Genomic DNA, 18,615 nt, shown 5'->3' on the forward strand with positions numbered 1-18,615 from the left:
CTTTTATATATCCTTTATTTATGCAGTTAAAAAACCAATCTTGTTGACATTAAAAATGGCTTTTGTCATTGTCTTTTGGACAGCAGAAATTGGCCCTGATCCCTCACTCTGATCAGTGTTGGGAAGATGTGGCCATGGATGGGCCAGCGCATCCAGTGTGACAGGGAGAAAAACAGTGGGCAATGTGTGTTTTCTCGTGAGGCGAAGAGATCTATGACAGCCCGGCCGTATCTCTGCCAAATCTGCTCCACCACCTGTGGGTGAAGCCTCCATTCTCAGAACAGTGGATTCCCCCTGATCAGGAGGTCCACCCCCCTGTTCAGAATTACTGGCAAGTGAGTTGCTTGAAGGGAGAGGAGCCGTGTGCTGCTCCACACAATTATTTCCCTGGCTAACCTGTATAGCTGTTGGGAACGGGTACCGCCCTGGTTGATATGAGCAACTACAGTGGAGTTGTCTGTTTTCACTAAAACATGTTGAGCTTCTGAAAATACTTCTGAGCATCACCTAAGCCTGACAGGTTTAGCCACAAGGCTCTCTCACCCGAGACTGCAAGGCCCATAACTTGCGACACCCTTGGACTGCTCCCCTGGAGGAGCGAAGAATGAGCTCATTAACCACGCAGATTTCATCTCAGAGAGCTGGGTTTGGGGAACCAGAGTCAAGCTGACGGCTCATGTCTTCCAGAATTTCTGCCTGATATGCTGATAGCAGTGTGACTGCATTAAGCAAGCATACTGACTGTGCAGCATATTTGTACATCCTTTGATAAATAGATGCCGTGAAGCAATCCATCTTGCTGGGCAAAGAAATGCCAGAAGAAGCTGAGACTGCCCTGCGGTTAGGGTGAAGGTGATATGCCACTGAAGGCTCCACTGCTGGGGGTTCAGTCAGCCCCAGTTCACCCATCCCCTGGATCTCAAGCTTAGAGCAGCCCTTGGTCGGAAGCTTGCTTTTAAAAGGGCTTGACCAGGAGTGACTCATTTCTTTCATGCAGGCAGAGACTGCTGGCAGAAGCTGCTTTGATGGCAGCAGGGCTGGTGGGAGCCTCTTGCCATCATACAGGTCGCATTCTGCCCCTTCGGTATCCCGGGCAGCTGGCCATGGGATGCCTAGCTTGGTAGAAGCCCGTTTGCAGACCTCGTACAAATAGCTGTCCTCCGGGGGTGCAACTTCAGCCCCACTCGGTGGCCTGGACTGCTGAGGAGGGAAGGTAGAGTCATCCTCCTCCTCATCCATGTCCTCTAGGTTGAGGAGGTCGGAGTTGGCATCGCCCTCCGCATCTTCGCCACCCGGCTTGCCCACATTTTGATCGAGAAGGTCCTCGAACAATGGGGGCATGAGCGGGGACTCTTCTTCCATCATGTCTGCCCAGCTGGAGGCTCGCGGATGACGGATATCACTCATAGCAGTAGCAGCCGACAGGCAGAGGTCCTGACTGTTCGTTACTGCTACCCTCAGCCTCCTTTCCAGGACTTTCTCTGGCATCAACGCACAGTGTGGGCATCCCTGGGGGTCTGCCAGTGAAGCCTGAGCATGCTTGGCACCCATACAGACAATGCACGTTGGATGAGGGTTCCTGCCCGAGATGGTGGCACCGCATGATGCAGGGCATGGGCGGGATACAGCCTCTTTGGCCTTCGGTTCCGACCCTTTGGCGGGGGTAGGAGCCGTAGACATGGTTAGCGGAAAGGGGTGAGACTAGCCTACACAAGGCTCATCGCGACACGTTAGCCCGTACGTAGCTAGGACTAGCAGCGGGGGTTAAATCCGAGCTAGTCGCCACGGGAGTCAGCTCGTCGTGTCATCTTAGCTGCACTCCGCTAGCAACTTAATACTAACCAAACCGTAGGTTGACTAACAAGCTAATGCTAGTGAGATGCTAATATGGTTTGTGGCTTGCTAACAAGTTAATGCTAGCCGGACACTGAAAAAATAGCTCGTCGTAATGCGTTAGCCCGAGTTACACAACGTCGGCTACCTCGCTAGCTAAAACCAGGTTTCTCACGGGAAGAAAGCGAGAATGAGTTAGGAGGGGCTGGTCAGCCGTGTTAGAATGAAGGGGCGGAGCCCTGAGCACGGCTCGACATGTCTGTCATAGACAGACATGTTGTCATTGGAGTAATTCCCGTAGTGAAACACCGAGCGTAGAAAAAGAACTGAAAATTCTAGATCTCAGAATTATACAAAAAAGTCTTTTTCAGGGAACACAAAATGGGTTAAGAATTTAAAGCTGTTCTGCAGCAATGGAGGTTGATCAAGCCTTGAAAGTTGGTGCTACTCATTGTTACAAGTGGTGCAACTTTTCGGGATTAGTTACAACCCCCTTTGACTGCACAAAAGCAGTCTTGCAACACACTGTGGTGCCATAATCTTGTGTGCATCAGTAGAATGGTATTGTGCTGTAGAAAGTAGTGTGTTGCTACAAAAAAATGGTGTGAAAAGGGGAACTTTTCCATGTTTATTATATTTTCTTGCTGCAATTGTTCTTGTTTTATTGTAAGGTGACCTTGAGGGTCTTAAAGGCGCCTATAAATAAAATGTATTATTATTATTATTATTATTATTATTATTATTATTATTAACTAACAATGGAAGAGAGACGGACCATCATACCACTTAAAAAAGGTAGGTCTTTCCTACAATGAAGTTGCAAAGAAAGTCAAGGTGTCAGTGAGTACAGTTTCCTTCACCATCAAAGGGCACTCAGAAACTGGGTTAAACTCATACAGGAAGAGATCTGACAGACCCAAAGCCATAACTGAATCAGAGGACAAGTGTCTGAGAGTTGAAAGCTTCCATGATAAGCGGCTCAGAGGATCACAGCTTAATAGTGGTCATAGTAAGCATATTAAGTTTCAGTCTCAACTCTGAAGAGAAGACTTCAAGTTGCAGGTTTGACAGGACGAGTTGCAGCAAGAAAACCACTGGTAAGACGTCAGAATAAAACAAAGGGGCTTGCCTGGGCCATAAAACAGTGGATTACTGAAGACAGGAAGACGGTTTTATGGACTGGTCAATCAAAATGTGAAATCTTCAGTTTATCACGCAGGATCTTTGTACACCGTTGACTAGGCGAAAGGATGGTTCCACAGTGTGTGGTGTCAACTGTCAAATATGGAGGATGAAGTGTGATGTCTGGGGTTGTATTGCTGGATCCAGGGTTGGTGACTTGTACAGAGTGAGAGGCACCCTGACCCAAATTGGCTACTGCAGTACACTGCAGCCCCATCCAATATTCTCTGGTATGTACCTATTTGGTCATGGGTTCATCCTACAGCAAGACCCAAAACACAAGCCCGAGGTATGACAGAACTACCTCAGGAAAAACAGAACAAGATGGTAAGCTTGAAAACATGGAGTGGCCAGCACAGCCTCCAAACTTAAACCACATTGGGTTGTTTTGAGATGAACTGGACAGAAGAGTGAAAGCAAACGTACATACAATGCCACACATTTATGGTAACTTCTGCAACAGATATGGGAAGAACTTTCTGAAGAACCTTTGATTTCTATTGTAGAAAGAAGGCCATGGGTGTGTTCAGCTGTTATATCTGCCAAAGATGGCTACTTTGAACAGTCAAAAGTTTATATAAATTATTATAAATTGATTCCATTATTTCTTTTTAAACTCCAATTGCTTATTTGTACTATGCTTTTATTTCAGAGTGCAATGAGACAAACTGCAGAATTTTCAATAAAAAAATAAAATAAAACAAAGTTGGGGTTTTCTAAAACGCTTGATCTTTAGTGTATGTCATTTTACGGAGTTTATAAGTTAAACTTGAAAACCACTTCAAAGCATTTTCTTCTTTTCAGTTAATGTGAAAATAGCTAATTCCACCACATTTGAACATTCAGTCACATATTTAAACATATATTTACTTAATGTTTCATTTACTTTAGGTAATTCTATTTCAATTACATTTGTATTCAGCATCAGCTGAACATAATACACTTTCAATTCAAATGCAGAGGGATATTTTGTTTCAAAAGAGATAAGTTAATTCTCCCCAAAAAGAGAACTCTAGCTAAAATCAACTCCGTCCACATGTAAACCCAAAGAACGAAGTCAAACGCTGCCAAGAACATGCCAAATCCTAACTGTGTAGAAATGTTGGCGAATCAGAAGTCTAGAAGCCTGGGAGGGAAAGCGGAAACGGGTTTGTTAAGTACTTCTGAAAAGCTTTGGAGGTTTTCTGGAAAAACCAGCTAATTTTTTGTTACTTTTTAAGTGCCTTCACTATTTCAGATGTTAATAACTGAAGACAGTATTTTGGCTGGTGTAGACTCACAACTTAGGAATGAACAAAATGCATACAGAGCGTGGGGAGTGAGTTGGAGGGTGGGGTGGGCTGCTTTTAACTATGTAAAGCACTTTGTGCTACATTTTTTATATGAAAAGTGCTTTATAAATAAAGATTGATTGATTGATACAGCATACACGAGTTTCATTTAAAAAAAGAAATGTATTCAAAACCGACGTGGGGATTTGGGTTTTGAGAGCATCTGTGTTGAATATAGAAGCCACTACGAAAGTTCACCCTGACTCCTTTGTCTTTCTAAATAGAGGGACAGTGTGTGTAACTGCGTGTGTATATGTAAGCGTGTAAAAACTGCAGGTAGTAAGATTAAAAGCAACACTATTATCCGCATGTGGGGAAGTAGAACTTCATCTCATGTAAAAAAAAAAAACGTGGCGCACAGCGTGACGTCAAAAACGGCGCACAAATTTGACATAAATAACTAAATCTCCGTTTTCCTTGACCACGCCTAACCGCAAAACAGGCGTTGCGGTTTCGAGCATCTCCGCCGTGGCAGGAATTTTTTAAAATCTAAACACAGGGATACAAGTATAAAGCACCATTGACGTTGCAGTGACGACGTCAAGGGTGAGTAATGGATGGCACCTCTCACGCCACAAGTAGCCTGACTTTAGCCATATTGTTTTGTTAAGCTTGCTCTTTTAATTAGCGTCTGGAAAGTGTTTTAATTTCAGGTCTGGTGGTATCAAGGGCGGAGATTTCGGTTTTGGCATTGGTGGGGACGGATGATTGGGGCGAACTCTGCCCTGTTTCTTCTTGTTTTTTTTCCTTCTTGTCTTTGCTTCTTGAAAAAGAAAGAGAAATATACTTGCCTACATATGCTATTCTACATGCTTTTAAACCATTTAAAATTACAATTCATAGTTTTATATGTGAATTATATATGTTAAATTACTATTAAACAAATTACTAAGTATTTTAGACTTTAGTTTACTTCAGCCATATTCCATATAAATCAGATATCATACAAAAATAAAAAAAATAGCTTCAAATACAGTCATGACAATAAAAGAATATGACTTTAAGGACTTAACAACATTACTTCAGTTATAGTACACCAACATCTCTTATACATGAGCACTAAGGGAACACTGAATGACCTGGTGGTTTTTGTCCATAAAACTACTCATCTAAGATTACCACAAAGTAAAAGATCTCTCAGCAAAATTAAGCAACATTTTAGGCGCACTATTGCCCCCATCAAATCAGTGAGCTGGGATTTTTTTTTTAATTCTGAACATAAACTACTGTTACAGCAACAGACATGGACTACTGGTGCCCCACACAACAACTCAGTGTCCACTATGTGAAGGAGCCAAACACATGCCTGCTCCTCTCTTTAGCTGAAATGAACTGCTGGCATATTTGTTTTACATCTATACTGTCCAGTCTCTCCTGGTGGACATGGCAACACGTTATTCATGGTTACATACAATTTTAGACTGATGTGGGCCAAAGCCTAGCACATACTTGCCCTGTTGGGGGGGGAGTGGTATACATATACATTAGTGATGGGTAGATGAGGCCTCGTGAAGCGTTTCAGCACATTCCCCAAACTGTATTGATACTGTGTCGACACAGTGTTGCTGTTTTGCTCCATACTGACACCTGCTGGACCTTAAATATCATTGCAGGCAACTTACTTGAGACTCACAACAGACACTGATTCAATGACCTAGTCATTCTTGTATACACTGTAAGGTATTGTACTTTCCATGGAATCATTTTATATCTTTTTTTTTTTTGACACCATTTCCCCAGCTTTGGAAAACACACGCTCACAGGGCACAGATGAAGCTGGGGTACACAAAAACTGTAAAGCCAGGTGGAAAAGGTTCGAATAAGATGTCTTCCTATTCCCCCAGTACGTTAAAGGATCCTCTGATCTTGGAATGTTTCTCTCTGCCAAGTAGCGCTTTTGTTTGTGTAAGGAAGCTTCGCAGAACAGATGTGACATTTAACCTGCATAAAATAAAATAAATAATTTACCCTGCAAGTCACATTGCTTTTTTTCCTATTCTGATAGATTACACTGAAACAAAGACAGATAAACAGCTACACAATTATACAGTGAAGTCGCGTTTATTATTATATTTACAAATATTTACAAAATATCACAGTTTTTGTCTTGGTCGTATCATTTTATTTTGTTGTATTTATCCGCGACACCTTAAAGGCCGGTCTGTAAAAATATTGTCTGACATTAAACTGGTCTGTGACGCAAAAAAGGTTGGGACCACTGAAGTACAGAATCAGAGAGTTGCTAGTTTGTTTTGCTGTGACACTTATCCTCAGATATCCTCAGATCTGAACAGACTAATGAGTACCGGGAACACTGAATTTCCCGGCGGAACCCACCGGAAGGTTTATTAATTTTTATCTAATCTAATCTAATCTAATCTAATCTAATCTAATCAATGAACCTCGTGACTCATTTCTCTCAAACAAACCATTTTCTGAGCTGGTAGAAAAACCTTTTTCTGTTTGTTGATGTGAAAGTTTGCTTTGATTCTGTGCAGAAGAGACAGACTCCAGAAAAAGCTGATAAATGAAATATACTATATATACTATGTAAACTTAAATGTTTCATTGCGAGATTCTGTCTGTGGTGTTTGTCTCTTATACAGGTACAATGATGACATCATGTGGTCTGCTAACTGCCCAGAACAAACCAGGTAAAAATCTGATAAACATTAAAATGAATTTTCTCTTTATCATCAAAAATTAGTAGAGTTACATGGACAGATTACTCGGCAGGAGAACAATCTAATTTTGACTTTAAAAAATAAAAGTGTGACTGCTGGAATTATGCTTGTCTGTTAGTTCCTCTGAAGAGCATTGAGGTGGAGCTGGAGGTGAGGGACCATGTGGCTACAGTGGTCTCCATTCTGAACTATAAGAATAAGGAGGACAAACCATTAGAGGCTGTTTTTGTCTTCCCTCTGCCTGGAGACGCTGCTGTCTGTCATTTCAGTGCTAAGATCGGACAGACACAGATTGTAGCTGAGGTGAAGGAGAAACAGAAGGTGAGCTGGACAGTAAATATAACCTGATTATTGTTATTTTTAATCTTACTTATAAACACAGTGAATGTCACTGACATGTGCCACCTGTCCTTCAGGCTCGTGAGGAGTATGATGCTCTGAGCTCGGGTCAGCAGGCCTTCCTATTGGAGGAGAGTGATCAGAGTCCAGATATATTCTCTCTGAGTGTGGGCAGTCTGCCTCCAGGAGAGAGCGCCTCCATCAGGTTGGAGTACGTGACTGAGCTGGCTGTGCAGGCTGATGATGGTCTGAGGTTCTGTCTGCCTGCTGTGCTCAACCCTCGATACCAGCCTCGGGGTAGGAAAAAACGTTGACACTAACAGAAAGCCTCAAACTCACACCTCTGCATAGAAAAAGGTTTCATAACTGCAACTATGGTGGTGGAGGAATTTCCAACCTCTTTCTCTCTCTCCGTCTCTCTTCCTCCATAAATAAAATATTTTTGAATTTGTTATGTAGACATAAAAGATAAACTTGAAAAGAATTAAGCGTAACATGGAAACATAAACATTGAAAGCAACTGTCTTTCTCAACACTTTATTTTCAAGTCCAGAATCTATAACATGATTAGGGGATGGACTTTGGGGTCATGGAGTATCTGTGCTGTGTTAGGCTATGTCATTCTTTCTTTCTCATTCTGCATTTATTCTGTCTTTCAAACATACAAAATTATTTGATTGCCCTTCCACCATTACTATAACTGCAGTTTCTTTGCTCTTTGTGTCATTTCTAGCCACAATTTAAACACAGGGGTTACTGTGGCTCCTCTGAAAGAGAACACCTCAAATCAGAAGTACTTGACTCCCTGGTATAACTCGCAAATGTGCACCTTAAAGCAGATAAAGTAAGCTAGAAACAGTGTCTCACTAATTAAGAAGATCATCATTTAGCTTAAAAATAGTTTTTTGCTTTATAAAAAAGCCTTCAGTAAAGCTAGAAGGTTACTATTCATCACTGATTGAAGGAAATAAGAGCAACCCTAGGTTTCTCTGCAGCATTTTATTCTATTACATTGTCTACAATTGTGTACAGTATCTTATTCTTATCCTTTTCCAGTGTTTTTCTAAATTTTACGATGTAACTTTGCACTGTCCACTTTCTGCTGTAACAAAACAAATTTCCCACAGGTTGGACTAATAAAGGTTATCTTATTGTATCTTATCTTAGCACTGTAGTCAAGCTGACAAAAAGTCAGAGCTCTGCTGAGCCAACCATTCCTTTAACGTTAAATAGTAATGAATTCATGAACGTCTTCACAAATACAATTTTAACTACTAGAGGAAAAACATACTCATAATCATCTCACTGACTTAACAATGTGTAGAGTTACTTTCAGTACCAGTGGTATTTATTTCATCTTTTTCTTCAATTGATCTTTCTGAGTTAACTTCAGTAATTACTTCATTACTTCCTCCTGCTACGATTTGTTCCCCCGGTTCAAATCACGGACAAACAGTATCCCACAGTTGTTTATGTTTTTAAACCCATTTTGCACAGAGAGGCATTTTTTGAAAAATGTATTGATAGCAATGTTGAATATTATTACAGAGGGAAAAAAAAACTACACACACACCGTGACGCCTTTGTAAATGGAGGAACAGTAACTGCGTGTGTGTATGTAAGCGTGTAAAACCTGCAGATAGTCAGATTAACAGTATTTTGTGTCTATCTGCAATTCATCTCATGTAAACAATAACGTGGCGCACAGTGTGACGTGAAGAAAGCCGCATACCGTTGTTGTTGCGTGGCAAACTCTGTATTCCTCGTCCACGTGTAAATGCAAAAAAGGAGTTTTAAAAAATCTCAGTTATCGGTGATTCAAAAACGTCGTTTACGTGTGGACGAAACAGCTGCGTTTTCAAAAATACCTGTGTAGGTACGGACGTAGCGTAAAAGAGTTAGTAGTTACTCTCTTACTACCTGTCATTTATTGCAGATTACTTGTATTTGCTTAATTGTTTACTAAATGTTTGAGATGTGAAATAAACCGCAATGGAGCAAAATATGGGTGTGTGTGGTTGGAGGATGTGTTTGTGTGTGTGGGGGGGGGCGCGAACAGTTCTCTTGTAAAACAAAGGGGGGCCTAGCAAAAAAGTTTGGGAACCACCGCCTTAGTTACACTGCAATAGGTCAAGGTTCCCATGAAGCATTAAGTGTATTTCTTCACTGAGTGTTTTTTCACTCACTATACGTTTACACATACCTCTGCATTTAATTCAAGTTCTCTTCCATGGCATGTCTTTGTCCTGTTTTACTCCTCTCACCCTCAACCGGTCTTGGCAAATGGCTGGCCCTCCCTCAACCTGGTTCTGCTGGACGTTTCTTCCTGTAAATAGGGAGCTTTTCCCTCTCATTGTTGCCAAGGAACTTGCTCATAGGGGGTCTTTCGAGTGTGGGGTTAGTGCCCTACAGTCTGTCTTTCTCTGCCCGAGTGTCCTCTCCTCGTCCAATCTCTAAAGTAGAGTCCAACTGTTCCCTGGACCCTCTCCAGGACCTCAACACTGATCAAACCCAGGCCACGGTAGGTAGAGTGCTGCTGTTTCTGCTGTGTGTGGTTGTTACTTATAACTGAGAATTAAATATGAATGTGTTTGTGGTGTGCAGGTCAAACTGGCTGCAGGACACAAGTTTGACAGAGATGTTGAACTGCTGATTTATTACAAAGACGCCCACCAGCCCACTGCTGTGGTGGAGGCAGGACAGGCCTCTGCTGAGCCGGGTGAGTGGAAATGATAGGAGTAGTTGGTTTGAAAATGTAAAAAAAAAATTGCTTATCTACTGCTGCTTGGAAGTTCAATTTGTTGGCATAAACCAAAAACAATTTCTCCCATTTTTTATTTTTCAGGCTCTCTGATGGGTGATCCAGTGGTGATGGTGAGTCTGTACCCTGAGTTCCCCCAGTCTGCGATGTCTTCATGTGGAGAGTTTGTGTTCTTAATGGATCGATCTGGAAGTATGAGTAATACTCGCATCCGCAGTGCCAAGGTATTCATAATATATTTAGTCATAAACTCATAAAAAGTTTCATGTTGTTCCTCTCACACAGTGGCTTCACCATCTTATCCATGTTCCCTTAAGGATACTCTGCTGCTCCTGTTGAAGAGCTTACCAAAGGGCTGCTGTTTCAACATTTACAGTTTTGGGTCCAGATATGAACACATCTTCCCGTGAGTCTCTCCCAGCCCAACAAAGGTCCTTTTGTCCTTGACATGAAATACATGCATGTTTGTATTGGTGTCTGTGTGATGGCAGTAAGAGTGTGGAGTACAGCCAGCAGACCATGGAGGAGGCTCTAAATACAGTTGAGCAGATGGAGGCTAATCTTGGAGAAACAGAGATCCTGGAGCCCCTAAAACATATTTACAACCAGCCCTGCATTCCCAATCAGCCTCGACAGGTAACACACACTCACATGCTCTTCTGGTTTGCTGTCCTCGTGGGGACATCCCAATAACATAATGCTTTCCCTAAACTTAACCATTAACCATAAACCAATTGTAACCCTAAAACACTAAAACCACAATTTAAGTGTGAAAAATGCCTCCAACAACGTGGGGACCATGGTCCCCACCAAGATAGTAAGAACCCATATGCGCACACACACACACACACACACACACACACACACACACACACACACACACACACACACACACACACACACACACACACAAACTGCTTTGCATTAATCTCCTGGAAATTTCCTTTGAACTTAATTTTACTTTCTGCTTGCCTTGCTTTAGCCTTAGAACAACTTCATCTTAAAATATAATGATTTAGGATATTTTAGCTTTTTTTATATCACCATGAAGATGCTTTATAGGGATGTATCTACATAGAGCAGATTCAGTTTCATAAAAACATTGGACAAAACTTGGACCACACACGCTCTACAAATGTTTCTCAGCATTGGCATTAGTGTACAATCTAACTTTTAATATATCACATATTTTAACCCTGTGAATATAATCGTTGTTCATGTAACAGCTTTGTTCTTTAGTTTGGAGTTCATACTAACTGTACATTGTTCGTTGCACACTACCACAAAAACATTTGTGTTTCTGAATCCTAACTCAGCTCTCAGAACAAGCTGTGTGTTTCTGGGTCTGATGTTATGTCTTCATGTGCCAACTCTCCTCTCTAGCTGTTTGTCTTTACTGATGGAGAGGTGAGGAACACCAAAGAAGTGATAGATCTGGTGAAGAAGAACTCAGATTCTCACAGGTGAAACCACAAAAACACAAGTACGTCTACACAATTACAGAATGTCCAACATGTCCTCTATGTAGAAAACTGTTGTATTGCAGGTGTTTCTCTTTTGGGATTGGGGAAGGGGCCAGCTCTGCTCTCATCAATGGGATGGCCAAAGAAGGAGGAGGTCACGCTCAGTTCATCACAGGGACTGACAGGATGCAACCAAAAGTAAGACATTAAACACAATTAAAAGTCAAGTTAAGCATTGCAGCAGCAGCAGCAGATACATATTTGTGATCAGACCTGCAATGAGTAAAATGTCTGTTCCAACTGTTTGTATATATTTGGAGAGTTTTTCATTATTTTTCAGGTGATGCAGTCGCTGCGATTTGCTCTGCAGCCGACTGTGGTCGACATCTCAGTCACATGGGATTTACCAAAGGAAGTGTCTGTCACTGTCCTCTCTCCACCAATCACAGCACTTTTCCAGGGTCAGAGGTCACTGATTTATTCCCAGCTCAGTGGACAGGTAGGAGCAGCACCTTCTCATGTTGTTGTTTAACTATTTCATGACTTCTGACCCTGTGATTCTGTGTCAGAGTTCAGAGGCAGCAGAGGGCTGTGTGACGGTGAAGTACAGCCTGGCAGGTCATCCCTCTGAGAACCAGCTGCACTTCAGTCTCAGACCTGCAGAGGACACTGGGTAAAACAGAGTTTAAGAAACTCAGTACTTTTCATTGGTTCATGACTTTAGATATATTGGGTTGAAAATAGCAGTAGATTATAATGAATATGGACTGAAATATGTTGTGTTCACATCTGAAATAAAGTATTTAAATAGGTCAACCACTGACATTTACTTCTTATTGCATAATCTTGGTGACTAAGAGTCGACATGAGTAATTAACCCTCTCAAGGCAGGCGTTGCCGATTTGCAACAGTTAAAAACTAACAACCTGATTACCCCACATACATATTTTATGACTTCTTTTTACTCAGAAGTGATTGAATGCAATAGGATATTAACCCTCTCAGGCTCAAATTAAACTTTTTGTTGCTAATGCACAACCAAGTCCTGCAGTGGTACTTCTGAGTCTCTTCATAACTTCTACTCCGCATGCTGAGCTTATCCACAAACCTTTTAAATAAAGTAAAAAAGATAACATTCTCTTGTTTGCTGTAATTACTAACCACTCACACAGGAGGAGACACTTCTTTCTCACTATCAGTGAGAATGAATCAGTGGAATTTGCTCATTGAGATATTAATTATAAATTCTTTTAGTCTTAATCACAAATATTGTAACAATCCAAACTCTAATATCAGCGCTATCAGCAGGTTTAAAACCTGAAGAAAGTGCTCATGTGTCATTTGGATTTTGATTACTTCTAGGTATGAGCATTTGTTTTCAATCATGGTATCTGATGTGATTTTTGGGGAGTTTGACTCCAACTCTATATAACCTTTAAAAAATACAATGGTAAAAAAAACAAAGAAACACTTAAGTCACCCATCTCTTGGTGTGTTCCTTCTTATCTGCAGATTAACAGTCCACAGGTTGGGTGCTCGAACTCTGATTCGCTCCCTGGAGATGGAGGAGAGAGAGCACAGAGGACAGCAAGTTGGAGGTGTGAAGGAGAAGGTGGTGCATCTCAGTGTCCAAACAGGAGTGAGCAGTTCTTTCACTGCCTTCATTGCTGTCAACAAAGACAACAGCGAAGTGATTCAAGGACCTCTTGTGTGCAGAAATGTTCCGACACCCTGTGAGTTTTTGCCAAAAGCAAAGCTAAAAGTCAGCCACAGCTCTGAAGCAAAGATGGTTGAGCATGAATAAAACCAGTAAAATGTTTGGTTTAAGAGAAGGTCAGACCCAAATGAAAAGAATGATTAGCAACAAGATGGTAAAAATAATGTAGGTACTGATCAGACAGCAGTATGAGAGAGAGGGATGCATGTAAAAAAGCATTGGTTACCCAATAAATTTGTTCCCTAATACTTTTAAGTGTTGATGGAGTCTTTACGTCATCTTACAGTAGTTTTGACCCAGAGGATTCTGCAAATCGTTATAATATTGTCAGCCAGCAACTTTTGGTGTGTATGAGTTATGTAGGAGTTATGTTATGTTATTTTAGTTATAAAATCTATGGCATTATTTTTGTGCCTCTGCTCTGAGTGTATGTATATTATTTTTGTAAGTACAAATGTTGCTTTTTCAGGAGAAAATTATTTTGAATGAAGAAAAGCTTAATTTGAGCGAACAAAATTCATTGCTGCTAAATGTATTTCAGTGTTTGCTAATATCTATATACACACACAATAACAGCCCCTCTCGCTCAGTTGTTGGCATTTTCTCCTGCTCAGATCTCTGCTCTGTGTGCTCATAGACATCTACCGTCCTGCTCTCAGTGTGACGATCATGCTTTCAACACCTCTGCTTCCTGCACGCTCAACTCTTTCTGTACACCGTTGTAAATGTGCCACAAAACCAACCAATCACAGTTTTGGATGCAAAAATTCTGGTTGGCTCGCTAGCTACTGTATTCCAAAAAACACTGTCCAAAATGTAGCTAAATCCAGTGGACTGGTTTGGTTTAAACTAGACTAAAACCAACAATGGTCTTAAAAAATAATATTTTTTAAAATAAAATAATTAAACATACTAACTGAAATGGGTTGGGCTACACCTTGGACAGTGTTTCTGGAATGCAGTAGCTAGCAAGCTGATTGGAGACCAATACAGCCAATTGTTTGTGGTGAGTCATGTATGAAGCACAACAGCCAAAAGGTTTGAAAATTCTTTTTACTAACGTGTTTTCACCTTTCTTTCTTTTTTCTTCTTTTTTTGCGTTCTCAGCATTCAAGGGATTAGGTAAGGAAAAATGTCTTCTTTTGTTTGTTTTGTTTTTTTAATATTTTGTGTTTTGTAATTATAAGCATACCCGTTTAGCAAAATTGGTATGGCCTGGATCTGGCCCACACAATGTGCTTACACATGGCCCACATACCGCAAAGAATGACGGCCCTTTGGTGGTCCAGATCTGGTTTGCCAGAGATGGCCCACACATGGGCCAGAACAAGGTCAGTTGCAGGCACACTGGTGGTCCTGTGCCTTATGTCAGCCTTATGTGTACTTTAATCAAGCCATGTAATAACAACATGTGCCGGAACATAATAGCGCAAAAGTAACATGACGAAACTCTGTTCAGAGAATGGACTAATTCTTTTATAGCTGCCATGACACCAGTCAGTCAGAAGTGCCGGCTTGATACCAGATCTGGGCCAGACCTGCTTGCTATTTGGGTAGGCTGCTGTCTAAAGCAACAAAAAACATATGAACCAGTTCCTGACATATAGCAGTTGAAGAGTTTTCATTGTCCTACATTTAAGAGAGATGCCATTGCATTTGTTGCACATTTGTTTAGTCAGGGCTGTGGAAGCCAGTGGAATTGGAGCAGCTTTACTTTGTTTAGATGACCATCACTGCACTGGATGGATGTGGATTTCTATTTATCAGGAAGGAATGAACTTAATCTCAGTGTTAGTCATATGAAAGTAATGAATTACCAGATCACCCAATTGGACTGTAGTGTGTGTGTGTTTTTTATAATAATGACTTGAGCTTTACTGAGTTGCGGTCTCTCTAATCTCTCAGCAGCTCATTGCTATGAACCAACAAAGTCTCACAGCAAAAAAGGGCTATTTCCTCACATGAAGAAGAAACTACCTGTCTTTTGGAACTCTCATAAGATGCCTGCCAAGCATTATGCTGCTTCACATATGTTTGTTTACGAAGGTAATGTTGGTTAAAAGTAGACACATAAATCTTTTAGTTTCCATCTTTTACAGAATATCAGGGCACCCAATAAATTCTTCATTGTTGTTGCCACATCAGACTCATCTTACCATAACACTGCACTGCAAAACTTTACATGGGAAGAAGTGAGCGCAGTTTGGTACCACAAAAAAAGGAGCAAAAAGTGCCTTACTGTAAATTTACTGTATAATATTTATTTTTTTAATTAAATAGAAAGGCCATGACTGGACACTTGATGTTCAGTTATTATTTCATCTTTGTACTTTTTTCCCCCCCAGCTGCTGTGCATGAGCACCTATCCAGAGACCCTTTGCTACAGTTAGTCTCCCTCCAGGAGGCGTCTGGCTGCTGGCTGCTTGATCCAGCTCTGGCTACTGCACTGGGAAAGACCAGCAAGGAGGTGAAAAAGTCAAAGCCTGAAAAGGTGGGTTTTTGTCAGTTTCAGTCATTACAAAAAGTGATGATATGCATGTTAATCAAATTTTATGGTACAAAATATAGAAAGAAATTACAAATATTAAACATAACATAACCCAAAAGATGAAAATGAAGTCAGCTGTAGTAAAAACTGGCAAAAAGTATTTCCCTCATAAGAGGTGTCCGTGAAGGTATTTGCCTTATGTTACATTAGTTATGTTATCACAATTGTAAAAACTAAGATCAGAACCCTTTTATGTAAAGGTAGTTTGTTGAGATTATGTGTGTAGAAGCATTAATTTGTCTTGGTGTACCTACATTCACATGTAACTGGCTGCCTGTTGCTGTTTTAACTCCATTACTTTCTGTTGTTGCCCGTTCTCTGTGCCATGTATTGCCTGGTGTTCATATAAGAGCCGGAAAGCCCTGGGTTTCATGGGGGCAGGGTTGGTTGTAATTGAAGGGACCCAGGCTTCTCATTCCAAGTACCACAGGGGTCACTGAATGAAAAATTGCTTCCTTGAAAAAGACTAAAATTACAGTTCAGTGTAGAATATTACCTAAAATAAACTATATACAAAATGCCTTCAAATGACAGAGATGCAGAAATGTGTGGATTTCCTCCAGAGCCATGGCTCAGTGTCTGTGTGTCTAAATTAGTCTCACAGACCTGAATATGACACTGGAAGCCATTTATATTTCTGAACCTGTTTAAACTGCTGCTCACCACTAACAAGCACAAGCATCAATTTTGGACTTTTAAACCTTTTCATAAGTTTTGCATCTTTTCCTTCTGATTTAAAATCTCCCTTATGGTCATTCATACTACACAAAGTAATTAAGCAATAAACAATTAAATGACCGAGAAGTTAATTTTTCACTTTCATCTATAGAAATTTGTTTGGTTTTTTTGTGACTAACAAAAACTGGACAGTCTAGAGAATTTTACACATTTATTTACTATAATTTAAGTTCAAAGAGTCGTACTGACAGGTTTCCTTCTATGTTACAGCAGGTTTTTCTTCATTATGTAGAAAAACGGTTAAATATGTAACAACTTTAGTTTCAGTGGTCCGACCCACTTAAGATCAAAGTGGGCTGAACGTGGCCTACGATGTAAAATTAGACACATCTGGTCTAAACAGAGTATTGCAGGAGATGATGCTCTATCAAATACCTTCAGAAATACCCCAGGATAACAGCAATAACACTGCAGGAGAGAGAAGCCTCTGGCAAAACACACAAAATAAGTGTGCATGGCTTGTTTATTGTACTGAATAAAGTCAATTGCTCTCAGGCTCGGTGTGTGTGTGTGTGTGTGTGTGTGTGTGTGTGTGTGTGTGTTTGTGCTCCCTGTTTTATTTGTCTTTTATTGGGGAATTAGGGCAGCAATGAAGTGTGGGCCACCGTTCTGGCTCTGATCTGGCTTCATGCTTTCAAGATGGATGCAAAGGACGAGTGGGAGCTTCTGGCTATGAAGGCTGCCTCATGGCTCCGTGCTCAGAATGGTAGTAACACGATAATAACAGAAAATGCTGCATATCCATGACACAAAGTTAAAGTGAGCTATTCTTGCAAATTCATTCTTTAATCCTTGTGTTTTGTGTTCTTAGCACCATGTGAGTCAGAGTGTGTGGACGCTGGAAATATCCTGTTGGGTTCCAGCGTGAAGAAAGAAGCTCTGGGACTCTGAGAGTTTTCTCAAAGAGCTAGTTATGCCAAATGCCTTTTGATTCAGTGTTGTGTCTTCTTCATTCACGTTTTTCACTGACTGTGTGTTTATACATCATTCTGCATTTAATCATCAGTTATTATTAATCTCTGGCTCTCTTCCATAGCGTGTCTTTTGTCCTGCTCCCTCCACTCAGAAATAAGAGAGAAAGCACACTAATGTGCACACTAATGTACACGCTTAATGTGCCCTACACGCTTGTGCCTTGGGAAACGTTCGTCTTTGTGATTAAGATGTGTATATTAGCAAGCAATTTATGTTTAATTTTTTTGTACATTTCATTTAGAAAAACGAGGAGAAGCCTTAAGAAAGGAAAGGGTTTAAAAAGCTCTTCAAAGTCAAGAAAAGCAAGCCTTGTGGAGATCTCTTCTGTTGTGTTTGCTGGCTGTCAAGCTTCACATTGTTACGTGGTGTGAGGGCAGCACGAGGCAACTACTGTTGTGATTTGGAGCTATATAAACAAAACTGAATTAAATTGTACTGAATGATGTCTCCGCTGTTATATTTATTGTTCATGTTTCATTTTTATTTTGTTGCAATTGTTCTAAATGCTTTTTGAACTTAATCAAACTATTTTATTTGTATTTCCATTTGTGCCTTGAACTGAAAATTAAAAATTAAAATTGGTGCTTGGAAGATTAAGAATTTGTTCTTTGGTTTAACTCAGTCCTTCTGAGTAAAGATCTATAGCTTCAGTTCAAGAAAATGAATAATGGTATACAGGAGTACAGTATCAAATTACACTGATAACTGAAGAACTACCATGCGGCTTATTCCTTCATTCTTTATTAACAGGACAAGTCACATTAAAGCTTTACAATAAAAAAGACATGTAACAAACACAAAACATCAGAGAATAATAAGTTTATCAAAACACAAGTTCTAATAAGTAAACGTGAGCAAAGGCTGTAAATGTAAAAGCTACACTTTAGCATAAAATATAATGCGTAAACATACCATTACAGACATATCTGAAACCGAACTGGAACTCTTAAACTCACTACTATCGTTAAAGCTTTTAATGTGTAAAGATAAAGTTGATAAGTTAATTTCCTGTTAGGGCATCTGTGAAGCCTCGCTCACTAAATG

The 18,615-nt window shown here is 40.5% G+C and overlaps 1 protein-coding gene across 3 annotated transcripts; it reads left to right on the forward strand.

Annotated features, from left to right (window-relative positions):
- The first annotated feature begins 4,770 nt into the window (after positions 1-4,770).
- LOC143422046 (von Willebrand factor A domain-containing protein 5A-like) lies at positions 4,771-18,117 on the forward strand. Of its 3 annotated transcripts, XM_076892381.1 has the most exons (19): positions 4,771-4,892; positions 6,953-7,000; positions 7,149-7,351; positions 7,447-7,666; positions 9,706-9,890; positions 9,974-10,088; positions 10,215-10,354; positions 10,448-10,536; positions 10,622-10,766; positions 11,514-11,593; positions 11,677-11,791; positions 11,934-12,092; positions 12,163-12,266; positions 13,106-13,326; positions 14,418-14,432; positions 15,216-15,356; positions 15,656-15,801; positions 17,179-17,302; positions 17,408-18,117. In XM_076892381.1, the coding sequence occupies exons 2-19, from the start codon at positions 6,958-6,960 to the stop codon at positions 17,485-17,487; spliced, it is 2,325 nt and encodes a 774-aa protein (XP_076748496.1). In that variant the 5' UTR covers positions 4,771-4,892; positions 6,953-6,957; the 3' UTR covers positions 17,488-18,117. The 3 variants fall into 3 exon arrangements, 2 of the variants coding, with proteins under 2 accessions (XP_076748496.1, XP_076748498.1); XM_076892383.1 differs by lacking the exon at positions 14,418-14,432; XR_013101669.1 differs by lacking the exons at positions 15,656-15,801; positions 17,179-17,302; positions 17,408-18,117 and having other exon boundaries at positions 13,106-14,316; positions 15,216-15,318.
- The last annotated feature ends 498 nt before the right edge of the window (positions 18,118-18,615 follow it).

Source organism: Maylandia zebra, linkage group LG14 (genome assembly GCF_041146795.1).
Source record: "Maylandia zebra isolate NMK-2024a linkage group LG14, Mzebra_GT3a, whole genome shotgun sequence".
NCBI lineage: Eukaryota > Metazoa > Chordata > Actinopteri > Cichliformes > Cichlidae > Maylandia > Maylandia zebra.